Source organism: Ochotona princeps, chromosome 21 (assembly GCF_030435755.1).
Source record: "Ochotona princeps isolate mOchPri1 chromosome 21, mOchPri1.hap1, whole genome shotgun sequence".
In the NCBI taxonomy this organism is placed as follows: domain Eukaryota; kingdom Metazoa; phylum Chordata; class Mammalia; order Lagomorpha; family Ochotonidae; genus Ochotona; species Ochotona princeps.
In genome coordinates, this window is record NC_080852.1 from 26,047,738 (window position 1) to 26,069,155 (window position 21,418).

The window sequence follows — 21,418 nt, forward strand, 5'->3', positions numbered from 1 at the left end:
AGGGGATTAAGTTGCTTGCCATGCCCTTCTGATCTTTCCAGGGCTACTTTTTAATTTTTTCTTATTTTTCTTCCCGTCTTTTTTTTTTTTAAAAAAACTTATTTTTATTGGAAAGGCATAAATACAGAGAGGAAGAGAGACAGAGAGGAAGATCTTCCGTCTGATGTTTCACTCCCCAAGTGGCTGCAACAGCCGGAGCTGAGCCAATCCGAAGCCAGGAGCCAGGAGCTTCTTCTGGGTCTCCCACGCTGGTGCAGGGTCCCAATTTTCTGGGCCGTCCTCGACTGCTTTCCCAGGCCACAAGCAGGGAGCTGGATGGGAAGTGGAGCTGCTGGGATTAGAACTGGCACCCAAAGGGATCCCGGTTTGTTCAAGGTAAGGACTTTAGCCGCTAGGCCACAGCGCCAGGCCCTATTTTTTCTTATTTTTCTTTTGGTAGGAAACTTGAAGGCCATGAACACTGCTCTAACTTGGTTGAAAGAAAGTTGGTTGCTGGGTGACTTTAAAGTAGGGTCAAGGCAGACACCTGGATGAGTGGCTAGGTGTCCCCAGACACTGGTGCTTGGCCAGATGAGCCAGTGGCCACCATGCACAGCCTGTGATGGCCAGGCCCCAATGTGCAGCCTTCATCGGCCGCCTCCCAGCTCTTCTTCCCTAGCAGTGTGATCCCAGAAGTCCCCCACCCAGTTCCAGCTCTGTCCTGCAAGTTCCTCCCTTGTATGTTTTTGGTTATATATATACCAATATTGTAACTATCCAGAGATACTTTTTAAAGATTTGTTTATTTGAAAGTTAGAGTTGTAGAGAGAGAGAGAGAGCCCAAGAGAGATCTCATCTGCTGGGTTCATTCCCCAAATAGTTACAATGGGTAGGACTGTGTCTGGCTGAAGCCAGGTCTCCCACAAGAGTGCCAAGACCCAAGTCCTTGGGCCATCTTCTGCTGCTTCTCTAGGTGTATAGCAGGGAGCTGGGTCAGACGTGAAGCCGCTGGGACTAGAGCCAGCACCCATAATGGAACGTCAGTGTCGTGGGTGATAACTTACCGCAACACCAGCTCCTATTGAGAGCTGGTTCTGCCTGCTCTGATTTCACACATGCTATCCTTATGTGCTCAACCCAGTGCCTGCTGCCCCCTTCCTCCTCCATGCATCCTAGGCAGGCTTGCCCCTCCCTGCATAGACTGCCTTGCTCAGGGTCCTCAGCGATCCCATCTCTCCAAGCCCAGAGGATCGCGCTTCGCCCTCCCCTCGGCAGCATCACACATCTGCCAGCATACAGGTGCCCCGGTCTCCCGGTTCTCTCCCACCTCTTTGACTGCTCCTGCCTGGCTCCTGAGCTGGTTCTGCCTCACCTGTCCAGGGCATGATGCAGATTCCCTGTGCATCATGCCCAGGACCTCCTCTATGCAGACTCACTTCTTCCCATCTCGTCCTGGCCCATGGCTTGGCCTTCTAAAACTGGAGCCCTGGACACTCTATCGAGTTCATAGCACACACCCGCAACCGACTTGCCGTCTCCATGCTGATGTTTAATCAGTGTTGCTGGTTACTATTATTATTATTATTGTTGAATTATTTGAAAAGCAGAGAGTCAGAAATCTCCCACCTGCTGGTTCATTCTGTCCAGTTTTTCAACATCTAGGCCCTGGCTGGACCAGAGTCAAGAACCTGGAGCTCAGTGGGGGTCTCCCACATGGGTGGCAGGGACGCAATCCCCTGAGCCGCTATGCTGCCTCTCAGGAGCTCATTAGCAGAAAACTGAAAACTGAGCAGGACCAGTGCTCAATGCAGATGCTCCGATAGATAAAGCTGCCTGAGTCTCAAAGCCACTGCTCCCCCTCCCCATCAACATTTTATTATTTTACACATTATTTATATAAGGGCCAGTGTTGTGGTGTGGTCAGTTACGGCACTGCCTGTGATGCTGGCATCCCATGTAGGCACCAGTTTGTGTCTCGGCTGCTCCATTTCCCATCCAGCTCTCTGTTAATGTGCCTGGGAAAGCAGCTTGAGATGGGCCTAAGTGCTTGGCTCCGGACTCGTTGCCTCAGCCTGATCCATCCTCGGGTGTTGGTGTCATTCAGGGAATGAATCAGTGGATAAAAGATTCTCTCTAACTCTGCCTTTCAAATTAATTTTTATAAATCTCTCTTTTAAAAAAAGTGGTTTTGGGCCTGGCGGCGTGGCCTAGCGGCTAAAGTCCTCGCCTTGAAAGCCCCGGGATCCCATATGGGCACCGGTTCTAATCCTGGCAGCTCCACTTCCCATCCAGTTCCCTGCTTGTGGCCTGGGAAAGCAGTTGAGGACGGCCCAAGGCTTTGGGACACTGCACCCGCGTGGGAGACCCGGAAGAGGTTCCAGGTTCCCGGCTTCGGATCAGCGCGCATCGGCCCGTTGCGGCTCACTTGGGGAGTGAATCATCGGACGGAAGATCTTCCTCTCTGTCTCTCCTCCTCTGTGTATATCTGGCTGTAATAAAATGAATAAATCTTAAAAAAAAAAGTGTTTTTTTTTTGCATCCAGCACAGTTGCCTAGTGGCTAAAGTCCTTACCTTTAACACACCAGGATCCCATATAGGCACTGGTTTGTGCCCCAGAGGCCATTCAGCTCCCTGCTTGTGGCCTGGGAAAGCATTGGAGGACGGCCCAAAGCCTTGGGATCCTGCACCCACGTGGAAGACCCACAAGAAGCTCCAGGCTCCTGGCTTCGGATTGGCTCAGCTCCAGCTATTGCTGTCATTTGAGTGAATCAGCAGACAAAAGATCTTCCACTCTGTTTCTCCTCCTCTATGTATATCTGATTTTCCAATACAATTAAAAATAAAATTAAAAAAAGAAGTGTTTTAAGGATTAACATACAAAGAGAATATGTTTTAAAGTAATAAACTCTTGATGGACATAGCTGATGACTTTGTCAGCTCTTGCAGTGGCAGTTCCATTCGCAGACAGTTCTGGAGTCAGCCTTAATTCACCCCTACCCTCTCAACCTACCCAGTACCCAAACCACCAGGCAGCCCTGGCACCTCTACCTCAAGACGAACCCTGTGACTCACCGCACCCCTGCTGCCGCCAGGGCCAAGCCTCCCGACCTGTGTGTTTGGAACAACTTCAGTAACCGATGTGTCATCGTCACTTTTGACCTCCCAGCCTCGGCCCCAGAGCCCAGTTCCAATGCAGCAGCTTGTATGGTCCATTTAAAGTTTGACTTAGGGCCTGGTACAGTAGCCTAGTGGCAAAAATCCTCGCCTTGCATGTGCTGGGATCCCATATGGGCACCAGCTCATGTCCTGGCTGCTCCACTTCCCATCCAGCTCCCTGTGTATGGCTTTGGAAAGCAGTTGAGGATGGCCCAAAGCTTTAGGACCCTGCATCCACGTAGGAGGCTCCAAAGAAGCTCCTGGCTCCTGGCTTCAGATCAGCTCAGCTTCAGCTGTTGCAACCACTTGGGGAGCAAACCAGTGGATGGAAGATCTTTCTTTCTGTAAATCTGACTTTCCAATAAAAATTAATAAATCTTTTAAAAAACTGTTTGGCTTAACAATGAAGATCCCCATGAGGGACGTGCACATGCCATGCTGGAGTGCTGGGTGTGGGGATTGGCTCTGCTCCCGATTTCCTGCTGCCTGCTAAGGTGCACTCCACACAGCAGTGAGGGCTCACACAGCTGGGTCCCTGGGAGACCAGACTGAGGTCCCTGATCCTGGCTTTGGCCTGGCCCAGCCCTGGATCCCTGGTGAGCATTTGGTGCGGGAATCCATAAACAGAAATTGCCCACCTACCTGCCCATCTCTTAAGTAAAAAAAAAATGTTTAAAATCCCCAAACCTAGAAGCAGTACTGAATCCAATCTCGCTGCCTCTTCTGCTTCGGGTCTAACCCTGGCTCTCAAATGACCCAGAGAAAATCCACAGACCTTAGGGGGGATGACAAACGCCCACAGCATGCCCCAAAGGCCTCCAAGCCGCTGCAGCTCTCCGGGCAGACACTGGCTGCCCCAGGGCTTTGTGCCGGCTTGACCCCGCTGCCCTGATGTTGCTCTGACGCATTTACCTGACTTCTCTACCCCCTCATCTCTGGTCATGAGTCCCTCCCTGGCCTAGGGGTGTGAAAACATGGCCTCGATGTTCTTGGGGTGTCCATGTCCCACACTGAGTGCTGATTTGAGTTCCTGTTACTTTGGATTCCAGTTTCCTGGCAATGCATGCTGGGAGGCAGGGGGTGATGGCTCCACGACTGGTGCCCTGGCAGTTGCTTGGGAGACCTGGATGGAGTTCCTGGCTCCTGGCTTTTGCCTGGCTCAGCCTTGGCTATTGTGACCATTTGGGGAATGTTGCTCTACTTTTCAAGTTAATGAAAATAAATAAGCAAACTTTAAAAGAATTTTTTTTTAATTGGCTCCCTGCCACCCATATGGAAGAGTAGAATCAAGTCCCGGGTTCCTAGCTAGAGGCTGACTCAGCCCCAGCTGTTTCAGACGTTTGAGAACGAACCAGCAGATAGAAGAACTTTGTTCTCTTTGCCTTTGTTTCTCTGCTTTTCAAATAAATAATTGTTTCAAAGAAGTGTTTATTTATTTGAAAGGCAGAGTCAAGAAAGTAAGGGAAAGACAGAGATCTCCTATCTGCTGGTTCACTCTCCAAATGCCAGCCACAGCCGAAGGCTAGGTCAGCCAGCAGCTCCATCCTGGCCTCTTCCTCTGGTGGCAGGAATTCAAGCACGCGGGCCATCGCCCTCTCCCTCCTTAGGCACATTCTTAGCATGCTGAATCAGAAGCAGAAAAGAGCTGGGACTTGCACTAGGCACCTTACTTGGAACACAAACGTCTCCAGCAGCAGCTTAGCCTGCTGTCCTACAAAATCCACCCAAATAATATTCATGAGAGAGGGGAGAGAGAGAAGGATTCTCCATTAGCCGGTTTGCTTGGACCCTCACCTGCTGCCTCCCAGGGTACACATCAGTAGGAAGCTGGACAGGAAGTAGAAGCAAGGCTTGATCCCAGCGACTCTGACACGGCATGTAGGCAGCCCACCATGCTGAGTCCAGAAATAAAAAGATTTGAGTGTCTCAGGGAGCCCCACCCTGCCGCACCTCCTGTGCCCCATGCCCCACTGCCCCACCCCCATGCCCGGAACGCCTTTGTGTGCCAAAACACAGGGCTGACGCGTACTGCTCCTGTTGGGAGTCCAATCCCCCTCTAGACTCAGGTACAGGGAAAGCAGGGATTCCCCTCTGCTCATCACTGTGTATGCAGGTGCCAGCCAAGCGCCCAGCACAGAGGAAAGCTACACAAATCCTTGTTGAGGGAGGGAGTGACTCCCTTGTCACCACCAGGCACGTGTGTGTGTGTGTGTGTGTATGCACAGTGAGCAGGGAGCTCAGGGTCAGAGCTGCTGCCCCTTCTCCTGGACCATGTCCTCTTCCTTTTCCATCACAAGTAGTCAGAGGACAAACAGGGACAAGCAACCAAGAAGACTTCTGCACTGGACTCTTGGCCGCTCTGAACTGCCAACATTCCCAACTTAGGGAAATTCTTCAAAATTCAGAAAAAGGCTCCGGGCTGCCCAGGGCCTGCAGACCCACTCACGGAGCAAGGTGAGGGGTGCATGTTTGCACATAGTCAGATGGGCGCTTGGCAGTGGACTCTGTCGTCACAGCCACATCTCTGTCTCCTGCAGGCTGGCACCTGCTGGCACCTGCTGCCCACTCCTCACTTGCTAAAGCTATCACTTGAGGCAGGGTACACCTGACATGGTGGGAAAGCAGCCGGAGATGCCCCCGAGCGTAGCCTTTCGTGCCCGGCGGGCCCCAGGCTGTGGCCACCTCTAGGCCAGTGTCCAGCTGTTTGCCTGGGTGAGTCTCCAGGCTGCAGAGAGGCACCTGACGGTTGAGGGAATGGGATTCAGGAAGCCCCCTCAGCCCAGCTGGTATTGCTGCAGACCCAGTGGCCATGGGCTTGAGGAAGTTCTTTCTCCAGAACTTCCCCAAGCTGGCAGCTGCCTTGCAAGTTCAAACTGGGTCTTTCCTGCTGCCTTTTCCCTGGTGGCCTCGCCTGGTGCAGGGTCTCTTGTTAATGAGAATTCAGTGCCAAAGTCCAGTCAGCTCCATCCCGCTGGGTTGTGGCTGGTATGGGCCTGCCCAAGGCGGTGGCTAGCGTCCCAGTCCCACCGGGGCCAGGCCACCTGGGGCTGCTCTGTCCTCTCGCAGCCCTTACCCTGCCTCGGACATCCCCTCCTCCTGTCACTCAGTGTCCTGCTGTGGGTTGGGTGTGTGGCGGGGATGGAGGGGTATGCTGGGCTCAACCCACCTTCATTCACATTCCTGGGAATGAAAGGCTTCACTCGTGGATGCAGGATCTCTGGACTTCTGTCCAGCTTGCACAGCAGCCAGGCAGAAGCGGGAGGCCTCTGCTGGGACTTGCTCAGGGCCCCCTACTGCCCCTTGCTCAGACCCTCCTGTGGCTGCTGGGGATGCACCTCACGTCCCCTCCTTCCAAAGGCCTCTCTCTCTGTCCCACTTCCTGGGGCCTCATTAATTCCTCCCCACCTCATCCGTGAGAAAGCAGGTCTGTGCTCAGCTTGGCCCAGGCCCAGGGCCGGGTCTGAGCGTGCCACTGGCGGCTTTGGGAGGCAGCATGTGGAAGGGTGGGTTTGGGGAGTCTCACCCTATCCCCTTCCTCACCCCAGGCGAGGAGATGCAGTCTTCTCTCCCCATCCATGTCCTGGTCCCCACTCCACTTTTCATGTACCCAGACAAGAATATGCATTACAACCAAGAATATGCATCACAACCAGTCTTAAGATGTAGAATATTTATAAAAGGGGCTGCCAACCTCGCCACCCCAGCCCCAGGCTGGCCCCTGGGGAGGGATGCGGTAGGCCCCAGCCTCTCCCTTTTCCCTGCAGTGGAATGTCAGCTTCAACCCAGGCTGGGCAGGGGGGAGTCCCAGCCTCCCCGGAGGGCTGGTGAAGGGACAGGGCCAAGGGTCTTGGAGGTGGGGGTGCCCACACCAGCCCCACTCTGCAGAACCTGGTAAGCCCAGCTCTGGAGCACCTCCAGATGAGGAGGGGATGGACAAAGGAGCCTAGAGGATCCCACAGAACTGAGCCCAGTGTCTGCCCAGGGGACTGGAGGAGGGACCACAAAGGGGCTGGGGAGATGAGACCATAGGGTGAAGGCCCAGCCTAGCTACAGGTCTGGGTTCTGGCTTTGTTTGCCCCCCAGAGGCTGGGACCTTAGAAGGTGGCTGCTGGGCCACAGTGTACACACTTGTGCCAGGAAGGATGAGGGTTTAGGCAGGATCTGAGGCCATGGCCCCACCCTGCCCCCAGCTCAGGAAGCCCCTGCCGCTCTAAAGCGCAGCAGGAGGGTAGCCCAGGGGCCTTGGTCCTGGATCCTCAACAAAGACCTTCCACAGAGAGGACATGGGGCGGGGTGAAGGCCACAGTGTTTGCTTTCTGCCTGGTCTTTCTCCCTGCTGCTGGTCACTGTACAGGGGGGTAGGGGTGCTAGGATGTGGAGACACAACAGGATGGGGCCACCCTAGTGGTTTCCTCCGGGCTGTTTGGTCCCCGAGACCCAGTCAATGATGATGAAACTCAGGCTCATGATCATTAGCAAGAGTCCAAGAAGAGCAAAACAAAGGGCCTGTGGGGGGGTCAGAAGGAAAGTTAGGCCTAGGGTGAGGGTGAGGGCGACCCCCCAGCCCGGCCTCGCCCTCCGCCCCCACAGCGGCCTCACTCACCAGGATTTTTGGAGTGGATCTCACAGGCTCCTTTTCAGTGGGCATGATCCGGAAGTAGAAGACGGCCGGGAAGATGAAGATGAGACAGGGGGCAGATGTAGCACCTGCAGAGAGCAAAGCAAGGCCCCCTGTGGGGCGGGTCCACCGACTGGCTCAGATCTGAGGCTGGACTCTTTGGGACAACTGGCCAGGCCTTCCTTGTTGGGGGAGCTTCCTGTTGAGATGCCACCAGAGCACCTCTCCCCTGGTTCTCTAACCCCACACCACCTCCGGGAAGTGGAGGGTGGAGGAGGTGAGGGTTTGGTATGTGGGCTCCTAAGTTCAGCTGCTCCAGCAATGTACCCAGTTCCTGCAGCCGAAGTATCCTTTCTTTTCCTTCTTTTTTTTTTCTAAAGATTAATTTTATTGCAAAGTCAGATATACAGAGAGGAGAGACAACGAGGAAGATCTTCTGTCCAATGATTCACTCCCCAAGTGACCACAATGGTCGGTGCTGCGCTGATCCAAAGCCAGGAACCAGGAGCTTCTTCTGGGTCTCCCACGCTGGTGCAGGGTCCTAAGGCTTTGGGCCATCCTCCACTGCTTTCCCAGGCCACAAGCAGGGAGCCGGATGGGAAGTGGGGCCTCTGGGGATTAGAACTGGCACCCATATGGGATCCCGGTTTGTGCAAGGCAAGGACTTTTAGCCACTAGGCCACCATGCCGAATCCTTTCTTTTTGACTTAGATTTTGTGTGCTGGGCTGGGAGCCAGGCTCCTGAGCTGAGTTGCCCCTAGAAGGCCCCTAGATTGGTTAATGGTCTAGCTCTGAGCCCCAGAGGGCACAAGGCCTGTCACAGAACACCACACCTGGAGGCTGACGATCTTTGCTAACTCAAGGCTCCTTGCTCTGCAATGGTGTGGCCCTGTTACTCCTGCTGTCACCCTAAACTTCATTTCCTCATACGTGAAATGGGGATAACAGCCTTGGCGGAGGCCCCTGACCCTGGAGGTCCGCCCTGTACTTCAGCAAACTGGCCTGACTCAGTGGTTCTCAGCCCCCAAGAGGGATTAGAATTGCCTTAAGAAACAGGCACTGTGGTATAGCCCACACCAGCATCTCATATCAGTGCTGGTTCAGGTCTCAGCTGCTCCACTTCTGATCTAGCTCCCTGCTAATGTTCCTGGGAAAGTAGAGGAGGAAGGCCCAAGAGCTTGGGCCCTTGTACCCACATGAAAGACCCTGAAGAAGCTTTGGGTTCCTGGCTTTTTTGACCTAGCCCAGCCCTTGCCGTTGAAGCTATTTGGGGAGTGAACCAGTACTGGAAGATCTCTCTGTCTACTCTCTATATAACTTTCAATAAACAAACAAAAATCTTGGCAGGGAAGAAGGATTATTTTAAGGACAAAAGCTCAGAGGGGAGGCTAAACTGCCAGCAGCCATCACTTAAATGTTGGGCATGAACTCAGCAATCAGCTGGCATTTGCAGCTGTGAAATTCTCTGTCAGGATACCCCTACTTCCACTGCAGGGCCAGACCCTCACCAATGACCCCAAAGATGCCCAGGATGTTGGGGGCAAAGATGACTAGCAGGTTGATACACGTGAGCAGGCCTGTGGCAATGAGTATGTGTCTCAGCCAGTTGAACTCCTGGTCCTGGAACAGCATCTGCTGGATAGCCCGGCGCACCTGGAGTGGCGAGGGAAGACAGAGATTAGCTCAGTTGCCCCTTTCGCCCCACCTCCCCCTTGGGTCCCACTCCCAGTCCGTCAGCTCACTGGAAAGAGAACGATTGGCACGGTGAGGGTGACAGCCGTCAGCACGGCCACCCGCACGCACAGGATGAGCACGTCGAATGGATCCACCTTGCTGTAGGTGTGCAGCAGCTCTGATTCCACTCCATCTGCCACAGCCAGGGATGGGGCAGTTAGTGGACAGGTTTCGGGGATTGCTGAGGGCAGGTTGGGTAACCCTCAGGGTGTCACTCAGAACCGCCTCCACTGCCACAGGGCACAATCAGGCAGCATGCACCTAGTCAGTGCCTAAGGTATGCATGCAGGGTCCCAGGGCTACAGACCAGTCCCCACCCCAGCCTGGCCTCTGCCCCCATGGTACAGCCATACCGTAGAAGGTGAGGTAGCCAAAGAGGGCAGCCAGGAAGTACATGACATACATGACCGAGATGGAGAGGTTGGAGATATGCTGCATTTTCTTCTTGGAGGGGCTGTGGGACAGTGTGTGATGGGTTTAGTGGCAAGCTAGGCCACATCAGGAGACCCTCACAGGTATCGGGATCCCTCTGGTGCCCCATCTCACCGTTCATTCGCTGAGAGAGCCTCCTTCTTGTCCCCAATCTCCCCTTGTGGAGAGATCTTCCATCAAAGTGACTTGGTCCCAGTAGCCCGTCCTGGCCCTCTCCCCCTTGGTCTCCCCACCTAGAGCCATATCCACATGCCCCAAAGCGGCTCCAGGCAGCCCACACCTCCCTTCTCGGCCCAGCACCTACTCTTTGAGCTCGGTGTAGATGGGCAGCACCTCAGGGTGGCAGACAAAGGCGAATGCCATAATGGGGATGGTGTAGGCTGTCTGGGGAAACATGAGGTCGTGTCACGGTGACCCCCACCTTGGGTCCCGTCCCTACCCAGGCCTGCTGGGACCTGTGAGTTGAGCGTGAAGTAGCTTGGGGTACAGAGAGCTGCAGCTTCAGCCTCGCCTGGCAGGTGCACTTTCCCTTCAATCACATCCACGTGGCTGATATTGCCTGTGACATTGGCTGAGCTGAGGGGCAGCGGACAGGGCACTTGGAACTTTTTGTAGATGACCTGCATGCAAGGAGGAAGGGAGGGACTGAGGGTCTTAGAGCCAGACTAGGCTGTCGGTGAAGAAGCTGCGAAGCCACATCTAGCTCAGGCCCTCCCTCTGCCAGAGGACCCCTGGCGACTGACCGCAATCAGAAAGAACACCATGCAGCTCAGGGAGAAGCCACTGGAGTAGCCCAGGTAGCCTGTGAAGTGCAAGGAGGGCTGTGAGACTGGAGGTCCGTTGCTCCAGAGCCTGGCAACACCTCTTCTGGGGCTTGTCCCTGCCACACTCACCGAGCTGTCGCATCAGTGCCAGGGGCAGGATGACTGTGACTGAGACCAGGATCACCAGATAGTTCCCATTCAGGTACCAGTCTCTGCAGGGTTGGGGGGAGGGCTGGGTCAGAGCCCACCCAGCCTGAGGAAGTGTCACCTGCCTGTCTGCAGTGGGGTTACCGGGAGTGCCACTGAATGACTTCCCCACCCCCACATGAATCTGTGTCTTTCCCCAGCTGCAAAGTGGGCATTCATCCAGGACTCCCCGGGGTGATGGGAGGACAAAGGGGGTCCCCTGGAGGCAGTCCACATCTGGGAACCTTTAGGATTAAAATCATTACTAGCTTTCAGGATTGGGCCAGCCTCCTGAGCGTGTCCAGTGGAGGGAACAGGCTCTGAAAGAAGTCGTGCTTTTCTCCCTGGAGTCTAGGGGACTTGCTAATAGTCTGTGCTCCTTCTGGTCCCATCTAGCATCTTCTTTTTGCTTCCTGCTGTCCTCCTCTATACTCCCCAGTGGACACAATAAGGTGATAAGGCCATACTGGAAGACTGGGAAAGGTCTCTTGGGGCCCCAGGGAACACTCCTGGCTCTGTGTCTGTCCCTGAGCCCTTCCTAGTCTCACAGCCCCTTTGCTTGCCCAGGCTGAGCCGAGAAGAGCAAGGCCCAGTTGTCCTCACGGAGCACAGTGGGTGTTGGTCAGTGCTGGCTACAGTGATAGGCAACTGGGACACCCTGGGCTTAAGCTTCTGGAGGTGGAGCTGGCCCCACGGTCAGGAATAGCAGGTGCTTAGAGCTAAGCCTGAGGCACTTGTGCTGTCAGGCTGGCTCCGGGGCCAGAAGGCAGCATCCTCAGCGTCATACATTCCCTCCCGGGGGCTTTTCCCTTAGGAGTCAGGTGTGTAGGTACTGACTATTGCCCCTGTTGGCTGCTCTCTGTGCCTCTCCTGGCCTGTCCAGGCTCTCCCACCAACCCAGGCTGGGCCTCCCTCCCAGCTGCCCTTGCTGGGGGCTCACGAGGTTTTGTCCTCCATGTTCAGAAAGGTCTGGATGACCAGGGGTAGCTCCGACTTGATGATGTACAGGTAGCTGGACATGGCTGTGGGGAGTGGTGTGGGTCAGTCAGGTGAACTGGACCTCAGACCCTCCCACCGCCCACCGCCCACCCAAGGGCCCGCCATCGCCCCACCTGCTGTCTTACCTCCAATGTTCTGTAGTGTGATGGCCAGGGCCGCTGCCAGCTTTCCTGGGGTACCGAAAGCGCGGTAGCCCAGCTGCTCATAGGCACGAATGCCTATGGGAACAGGGGGTCAGCACAGTCAGGTGAGCCACTCCCAGCCAGCTCCATCCCTTTCCGGGCCTGGCAGAGACTCACCCACAATCCCCGAGGACTTGAGAAGCAGGTGGATGGAGTAGCTGGAGAGTAGGGCGACGGCTGTTAACAGGAACCTGAGGACAATGGAGGGAAAGAGGCTGTGGGGCTGCCCTGGTGGGTTGAGGCTGAGAGACTCCAAGAGGCTGTCTGGGGTGGTCTGGGACTTGAGTGTGTGAAACTCCCAGCAGGCATGGACACAAGCTCAGTGGGCTTCAGGCCCCGGCTTGGACATGACCCAAAGAGGTCAAGGGTGCCCTTCAAGGGCTTTGTCTCCTGAGCCATTGATACAAACATGTTTTCTCTCCAGGCTGCAGGGCAGGGCCCCCAGGCCAATGACACGTGTGCCCGCACAGGGCCTGGCCACGGGTTTTGGCCATCACATGTAACCACAGTGAAAGGACAGACTTGGGCCTGTGCAGTTGGCCCTTGCCGTGACCTCAGAGAGTTTATAGGGCAGACAGCTCTATTTGGCTAGTGGTGTTTTTCCAGCCGTGGTTTCTGCTTGGTGAATGAAGTACCCACCCACTGTGGCCTGGGCTTCGAGATGGGGCGGGGGCAGTGTGGGAGGTGGGGGTTGCTGGAAGTCCAGGCTCAGCAGCTCACTGAGGGCTCCCCGTCTAGGAAGCTTGTAGAGAACACTCACAGGAAAAGGATGATGCCTGTGTTGGCCATGGCATAGGCGAGCCCCAGGATGCCGCTGCCCATGATGGCATTGCTGAGGTTGAACACCGACATCCCGAACGACGTCTTCCCCTCAAACTGTAGACACCAGGGTGGTGTGGCAAGAGTGGGCAATCAGTCAGTGAGGCTTGGGGGTGTCGCGGTGTGTCCCCCTTGCCTTTCTCCAGGCACTGGGGCAGGGTGGTGAGGGCGGGCGATCAGTCAGCAAGGCTTGGGGGTTCACAGTATACTCCCTCTTTTCTGTCCCCCAGTGCCCACTGCTACCCTAGGGAGGGCACCTACTGCATCCCTGCTCCCCACCGAGCCTCCCAGTCACAGCACACAGCCCAGCTCACGTCGGTGAAGTGCGGCTCCTTGCCGGAGCTTTTCTGTAGGAAGCCCTTGCCCTCGGTACAGCCTTGTCCAAGGTCCTCGGCCCTGTGGGCACAGCCAGGACAGGCAGCTCAGCTCTAGCCCCTTGTACTTCCTGACCTGTCCTGCCCCAGGCCCCCGTTGCACTCACCGTTGGTGCACAGCTGCAGGTGAGCTGGCAGGGAGCAGCCCCTCCGAGGGCTTGCCATTGGGCACCAGCTCTACCATCTCGGTCTGCAGAGACGTCTCCATGACTCAGGCCCCACCGCCAGCAGCTCTGCTCTCACACCCACCGTCAGGTATCTGCGGGAGCAGTCAGTCCCTCAGGTCATCTGCCTGCTCCAGCCCACAGCCCTCAGGGGGTTACTCTAAACACTAAGGTACAAGGTAGTCCACCTGCTGCCTCTTTAAGGATGTGCCTTTCAGAGGAACTAAGCCCAGACAGCTAAGCTACCCTGGTCTTTCCGCCAGGATATAACACACACACACACACAGCCTGAATGGGCCCTCAGGTTCCCATGTGTGCACTGAGGGTCACCTGAGGCCACGCCCCCTGGCATCAGGCCCCCAGCCCCCACGGCGGGTGTACACTCTGGACGGGCTCTCCTCCTTGACGTGAGTCCTGCGAGTCGGCTTCCCGCACTGGCCTTGTGCGCCAGGGGCCTCCTGGCCAACCTAGAATGGCAGTGCCCGACGCCTGGAGGCCTCAGGAGAGGGTGAGGGCTGTGGGCCCTGTTCCCAGCCGCCCGGCGGGCACTGCTGGCAGCCAGAACAAAGGGCCCTCTATGGGCTGGGAGCTGGCGCTGGGAACGGCAGGCGCAGAGGCTGCCCCCTCCCGCCCCTCCTGCCGGAGCCAGGAGGACTAAGGCGGCACTGGGTGGCTTGGACACCTGGGCCCTTCCCTGCTGGCCATGGCAATGGGCCCTTCAGGCCCTTCCAGGAAATGGGCGCTCCAAGGCCCAGTTCTCTGAGCCACATAAAGGCCTCATTCCCCACCCAACCCTGCTCACCTTCAATATTCGCCTCCTCTGCCAGGGAGCCCTCAGGTACCCACCACCCAGGGATGACCCCTCCAGCCAGAGCCCCCGCTCCCCAGGGCAACAGGTCCAGGGTGCATGGCCTTGGCCAGCTACGAAGCCACACGTTGCCCAGGCAACACCCTGGCCCCTCGCCCATTGCTGGGGCCAGGAGTTGGCCACCTCATGCCCGGAAGGTGGCTGGGCACTGTGCCCCTAGGGCCTTAAGGACATCCTGAAGGCCAGATGGGCTGGCGGGCGGGTGGGCAGGCTTAGGCCAGGCCAGGCCTGGGGAGGACAACATGGCCAGGCAGGACCTTTAGACCTTAGTCCTGAGGCTGGGGGCCCCACAGCCTGTCCGACCCCCATTCCCACTCCAGATCTCAGTTTGTCCTTGAAACTGGCTCAGCACAGGGCTCCAGCTGAGCGCCCTGGGCTCAGGGTGAATGGGGGGTGGGGTGGGCTCAGGCCTTAGGGAGATGGCAGCCCCTTCCCCTACTTCTTCCTAGGCCCAAGTTTTGACTCTGGGAACCTTCACCCTGAACACCCTATACCAGGCATTCTCCCACCTCTCAAACATGCCCATGCTTCCTCCAATGCCAGCCCTGCTTACTCAGGACCGTGACCATGCTAACCCCTCTAATCAGCCTCCTTCCCGTAGGCCAATGTGGTTTCATGCCCCTGTCCTAAGCCATCCCATCAGCGCCATCCCATGGAGCCTCACGCCACTGGGCATGGAGGTACCAGGACCCGCTTTCAGAGTCACTCCAGTGTGTGCCCTGGCACTAAGCTGGGGTTGCCCTCACCCAGCCCCCTAGCCCTGGGCAAGCTGGGGCAAGCCCTTGGAGTATGCTGAGTCGGCAGCTTGGACAAAGCATCCTTCTCTGCCTTAATAATTGAGGCCCCCCGGGGCCTGCCTGGGCTGGTGTGTCTAGGGGTGCCAAGGTGTCCATCAGGACCCCAGACACCACCCACTTGCCTCCAGGCAGACCACGAGAAGTGCATGGGGCGCTGACCCAGGTTCTTCCCCAGGCCTTGTATAGGTCAGGGGCTTAGACCCTGGGAGCCTGGTGGCTAACACTGACTCCCAAGCAGTCTTGGCTGCATTTCTGGTTGGCCTGAGATCATGGAATACACCTGCCCCACACCTCACAGCTCCTGCTACAACTGAGTGTGAGCCATGAGGTATCGGGACTCAAACAAAGGGTGGGCAGGCATTTAGTGCGGCAGTTAGGACACCTCTTGGGATGCTACTGTTTGATAATGGAGCACTTGGACTTGGGTCCTGGCTCTGCTCCTAAGTCCAGCTTCCTGCTAATACGCAAACCAGCCTGGGCTGTCACAGGCGTTTGAGGATTGAATATACAGGCACAGACACAGGGACAGAGATCTTCTATCTGCTGGTTCACTCCCCAAGTGTCCACTACAGCCAAGCCCAGGCCAAACCCAAGCCAGGAGCCCAGAGCTCACTCTGGGTATCCTCACATGATTAGCGGGGATCCAGCACCAGCTGCTTCCCAGCATAGACATTAGCAGAGAGCTGGACTCAGGAGTAAAGTAGCTGGGGTTTGAACCAGGCGTTTCAATATAGATGTAGGCAACCCAAGAAGTGACTTTACCACTGTACCAAACACTTGACATCACAAATGTTTTTAAGAAGAAGAGCTGGCACTTGGTATAGTAGCCTGCACCTGCTCCTGCAGCACCAGCATCCTGTATGGGTGCCAGTTCCCAGCTTGCTCCACTTCTCTTCTAGTTCCCTGCTTATGATCTGGAAAAGCTGCAGAGAATGGCTCAAGGTCTTGGACCTCAAGGAGGAGACCAAGAAGAAGTTCCTGGCTCCTGGTCTCAGATTGGCCCAGCTCCAGTCATTGCGGCTATTTGGGGAGTGAGCCAGCAGATGGAAGATCTCTCTCTTTGCTTTTCTATAGAACTCTGCCTTTCCAATAAAAATAAATCTTACAAAGGAAATGAAGACAGGGGGAGGGAGGGAGGCATGCAGGCAAGCTTTCTAGAGGTGATACAATCCCAATAGGTGTCCCTGAGGCATTGAGCAAGAAAGAAAATGCAAGGCAGGAGGCACAGCTTGAGCAAAGATCTTATGGAATGGCGCAAAGACGACTTAAGGATGAGATGCAGGTTTTGTGACAGCAAATGCACAAAAAGACTGACCAAGTCAAAGAGCCTGAACTTTGCCGTAGGGCTGGGCTGGGGCCCCTAGGAGGGGTTGACACCGGCCTAGTCCGTGGGTCTCTGGCCATTGCTGGGGCCACCAGCCTTTTCAGAGGAGCTCCCCTCTCTCAGTCTTGTGTCTGCCCAGGCTCCTCCATAGCAGGTGTTAAGGTCCACTGGGAGAAGCTCCTGCCACTGGAGTTGCCAGCCAATCCTGGCCACGATGGGGAAGCCCAGGGGAGAGAGGGACTGCAAAGTCCCCTGTCCTGCTTCTGGGTGGGTATTTCCTACTCTGCACCTCTGTGTCCCCCAACATCTCAGGACTCCCTGGGGCTTGGCCAAAGCCAGGGAGAGAGTGAGGAGTCTTCCCCAGACCTTCACATTCCCAGAACAGACCATGGGTGCCCAGAGAAGGGTCAGGTTCCGGGATGCAGAGACGGTCATGACCTTGGGCAAGTCATCAGAGTGGCATCTGTCATGACCAGGCCACTGCCCTGGGGCCTGTTTGCTTTTCGGGAAGATAAAGGCCAGGAGCCCCAGGGGCCGCGCAGCAGGCAGCGCCTGCCCACGCGGGCGTCACAGGGTGAGAATTCGTCAGGCACACTCGTGCAGGTGTTGAGTTTGGCTAATTAAAGATTCCGAGGCTGGGAAATCCAGGCCACTGAGAGCTGGCTGTCTGCACCAGCAGCTGCGGGAAGCACACCTTTCTATCGCGGGACCATAGCCCTGCTGGGGCCCGAGCTCCGAGCCTTCCCCCACGCTCAGGGACTCAGCAGGTCTGCAGCAGCGGGCAGCTTCAGGGACACGGTCCTTCCTACGGCCACATGCTCCAGGGGAGCACATGGAGCCAACAGCTATGGCCCAGGTTGCCTGAGCCTGGCTTGGGAGGTTCACTGTGGTTATTTGGAAGACTTGGGAGTAAGGTCTGCCCTCAGCTCCAGTTCAGTCTGCCCCTACCATCTACCTTTCCCTTGGTTTGGCACCCATTTGAACTGTTGTCCCTCAGTGCACCTGCTTTTCCAGGCTTCGGAATCAGGGAGACTCTGGCTACTAGGACAAGCTCTCAGCCAGGGGTGATAGCGCACACACCTGGCACCTCTGAATTACATATAGACAATGCACGGGCATAGGCACCTGACTGCTGAGCTCAGAGCTCCAGGGGAGGGCAGGCACTCAGGGACCCCCTTGTCCTTCTCCCAGGCCCACCACTTCAGATTGTGAACCCAGTAGATGCTAGTCCTTCCTCACTACCACCACATAGCACCATGATGCAACAGGCGGCCAGTGTGAGAGCACCCCTGGGCTGGGGCTCAGGGCTCACACACATGAGGGGGCACAGTTTGGGAAGGGCAAGCGGCTCTATCAGCCACACATACTCTCCTGCCCCAGGTTCCCTTGGCCCTGGCAGCTGGGGTTGGGGCCTCTGTGTCCTGGGCATTGAGAGGATGAGACACAGCGGGGAACGGAAGGCGGGCTTTCCGGTGGCGGGGTGCATTTTATAGACACACAACAGATGTAGAGAAGCTCCGGGCTCAGCCACCCACCCACCCAGCCCCAGACCCGCCTGGTTCAGGGGGACTTCAGAAGGGGACTCCAGTGGCAGGTTGAGGCTAGAACCTTTTGGATCAAGGCTGGGCGGGAGCCAGGAGCAGCTCCCCCTCCTGTCCACCGCTAGCCTGCTGAGAGGGACGTGCTGCTGAGGCGAAGCCGAGGACATCACGTGACTGTGCCCCCACTTCACCCCCAGGGGCAGGGGGAGACCCTGCGCCAGCCAGCCCATCCTCCTCCCCGCTGACCCGGAATCCCCTGGAGGCAGCCAAATATTTGGACAGCCGGACTTCTGGCCCCATAGAAAGCTGGAGCGTGGGCCTCAGGCAGTTCAGGACTTATTAGAGACCCCCATGGGGGGGCTTAAGGCTAAACCAGGCTGGAGGAGGGGCGACATTCGCTGTCTGAAAGAAGCAGGGACCGGCAGAAGGAAGGAAGGGAGCGAGTGTGGAGGGAAAAAGCACAGAGGTCACTCGTGTCCTCCGTGACCTATGGGACTGACAGGGGATCAGAGTGGGCCTGGGACAGACAGAGTAACCCAGAGAGGAAAAACCCAGATACTCAAATGGGAAGACAGCCATACAGACAGCCAGGGACGTGAGAAACGGTCAAGGTAGTCAACCAGGCAGCCAGGTGCAGACAGAGAGGCAAGGAGGCAGCAAGACATGCCCAGAAGAGCTGGAGTGGGAGCAAGCTGACCAAACCCCCAGGTGAGGCGGCCCCGGAAGAAGGCTGCTCCCACAGCCCTGGAGCACTCGAGGCCAGGGCCGCCCCCACCAGCCAGGTGTTAAGTCATCCACAGAATGGGCTCAGCCCGACTGGAGGCTCAGAGACCCCTGGTCCAACACCACAGCTGTGGCCCTGAACAAGGGAGAAGCCCCACAGAGGGGCTGGTTAGTCTGCCTGGCCCCCCGAGAGTGGAGGGCCAGACACGTGTGCAGACGTGCCGGCTGAGAGCTGTGTACAGGACATGGCCTGTGGAGCGGAAATTCAAAACCAAGCCACCCTGGGCCACCGACCGGAAAGCCCCTCCTGCCCCAGCAGCTGGTCCTTCCCCTCGGCCCCCAACAGCCCAACAGCCCTGCCCGGACCTCCACAGCCTCCACTGCGCTCTGGGGCCATCCCCTCATTCACATCAAGAGATCCCTTTTTCCCTCGCCACACTGAGTGTGCGTGTGGCACCCTGTGGGTGCTCAGCCTTTGTGCTTCAATGAACAGGAAGGGTTCAAGGCCCTCTGGAATCCTCTTCATGTGCAGTCTGGCCTCCCCCACCACCTTACCCATCGCACGAGTCTAGGAAAACCTTGTCCTGCAGGGCCTCATCTGTGTACAGCCAGGACTGCACACCCACACCAAGATTACGCCTCCCTTTCCCTCTCAAGCTGCCAACCGGGTCCTTAGGCCAGCCCAGACTTTCAAGAAGCAGGTGAGCTTCAAAGCCTCCCCTGATCCAGCCCAGGCTGTCACTTATGTGTGCCTCAGTTTCACTCTTTACCCAGGACCTCCAACTTGTTCTCTGGGGCAGTGGACCAGGCATAACAGTAATCAGCTCTCAAGTCATGGTCACTTGGGACCCTGGACTGTGGCGGGGCAGGAGTATGGGAGGGAGGTGACATGGGCCAAAAGATCCTGCGCTGGACACAGCAAGGCTTGGGAGGCCAGAGGGCACGTGGAGGCATAAGCAGCGGTTGGGCGCAGGATATAATTAAGAAACACACATGTTCCCGCCCTCCCCAGAGGCTCAGCCGCCACCACCCAACCCTAAGAAGGCAGAAATGACCCTTGTGGATTGGAATCAGCACAGCCCTGGGCAGGGTGTGCCAGGCAGGGCCCCACCTGTGGGAAGGCTTCCACTGCTGGGTCCTTATACCCGCTTCCAAAATGGCACTGTCCCCGGACTTCCCGGGCTGTCCATACCCCAGACACTGAGCAGCCAGAGGAACTGGCTTTCCTTCCACCAGAAACAGCCCCAACCAGATGGTGTAGGAAGAGGAAGGCAAAGGGCCTCGCCTAGGGCAACCTAGAGGGTAGGCAGGGAGTCCTCCAGGATTGCCAGAGACACACGGACCTGTGGCTCGGCCCTCCTTCGGGCACCCAGAGCCTGGCTCAGGGCTCAGGTCATGGCAGGGAGAAAGGGAAGAGCCCCCCAGGCCCCACCCCTGGCCCCCTGCTCAGGTGTAAACAAACGCACGCATTTGCTCGGGCCAATCAACCGACCAACCCGGTGGGGGGCGGGCCCAGCAAGCCGCGCCGGGTCGCTCCCCTCGGTGGACACGCGGCGTTCCTGCACCCTGCCCGGCGCCAGGTAGGGCGGAGCGCGCGGCCCGCCCCGCCAGGCCCGCTGGCTGCGTGTACCCCTCGGCTCCCCCGGCAGGCCCGGCCCGATCGGTACCCCAAGCCCCCGTCCAACGCAGCAGCAGGCGGGATAAATATACCCGGATTCCCGGCGTGCCAGTCGGGAAGCTGTTGCCCGTCAGGCGCCCGTCGAGGGCAACGCTCCAGGGACTCCTCCGGGCCCCTCTGGGGTAGTCCAGCGGGACCCTCCCTAGCCCGGCCCCGCGGGCGTGCCGCTTCGTGAGGCCCATTGGGTGCCGCCCGAGCCCCCAGCAAGGCGTCCTGGGGCCCGGCTCCGGGTGCCTCTGTCCCGGCCTGTCCCACTGTAGAGACGGCCCGGGCGGTGAGCTGCCCGGACCCGGCTCAAGCTCCATGCTGGACCCCGACCTACGGGGTTTCCAGACTTGTGTCCCGAGCGCGCCGGGCTCTGCCGCGCCCGGGGCTGGGGCCGCCTGCCCGGGTCCCGGAGCGCGAGCGGGCGGGCTAAGGGAAGTTCTCCTCAGCCTGAGGATGGACCGAAGGGTGGACGGGACGGCTCGGGCCGTCCGGGGCCCCTGGGCAAGGGGTCCGACGTCCCAGCGGTACCTGGCCTCGTGGGTGGGCACACGCGGCGCTCCGCTGGGGCCGGTGCGGTCTGCTCTGCTCCCGGCTGAGCGCAAGGCTGCAACGGCCGCAGCCGCGGCGAGGGGATGAAGGGCGGCCGGCCCCGCCCCCGGCCCGCCCCCCGCCGTCAATCCCGTGGTGGCCAAAGGAAGGAGGGGCCGGCCCGGGGCCCGCCTGGAGCTAAGGGGCGTCAGGAGTTGCAGCGAGCCCCCAGGTGCGAGCTCTCGGCCGCTCCGAGAGAAGGCTCACTTGGATCCTGTAGGAATCCCTAGGGGATTCTCACGGAGGTCTCTGGGCACCCTGAATTTTTTAAAAGCTTTACTTGTCACCTCCCTTAAGTCACTGGGCAGTCTTCAGCTAAGGGCCGCGGAGCAGGAGAGCCTCCACCTCTCCAGTCATGGTTGTGCTGGGCTGGGGGCAGCAGGACTCCTTGCTTCCATTGGGCGGAAGAGCTGAAAGCGAAGGGAAATGCTTATTGCCTGAAGTGAGAAGTTTACATTGTACGCCTGTGCTCCACATGGCACTGTGCCCTCCCTCCCCCGGAA

At 57.5% G+C, this 21,418-nt stretch overlaps 1 protein-coding gene across 1 annotated transcript; it reads right to left on the bottom strand.

Annotated features, from left to right (window-relative positions):
- Positions 1-6,791: 6,791 nt before the first annotated feature.
- Positions 6,792-21,210, bottom strand: SLC38A3 (solute carrier family 38 member 3). The gene is made up of 16 exons (XM_004581488.2): positions 20,856-21,210; positions 13,352-13,503; positions 13,185-13,266; positions 12,812-12,927; positions 12,169-12,242; positions 11,995-12,087; positions 11,811-11,892; positions 10,814-10,896; positions 10,664-10,722; positions 10,376-10,540; positions 10,225-10,304; positions 9,842-9,942; positions 9,497-9,621; positions 9,263-9,407; positions 7,740-7,843; positions 6,792-7,642 (listed from the first exon to the last, which is right to left on the bottom strand). The coding sequence occupies exons 2-16, from the start codon at positions 13,450-13,452 to the stop codon at positions 7,538-7,540; spliced, it is 1,515 nt and encodes a 504-aa protein (XP_004581545.2). The 5' UTR covers positions 13,453-13,503; positions 20,856-21,210; the 3' UTR covers positions 6,792-7,537.
- Between the last annotated feature and the right edge of the window lie 208 nt (positions 21,211-21,418).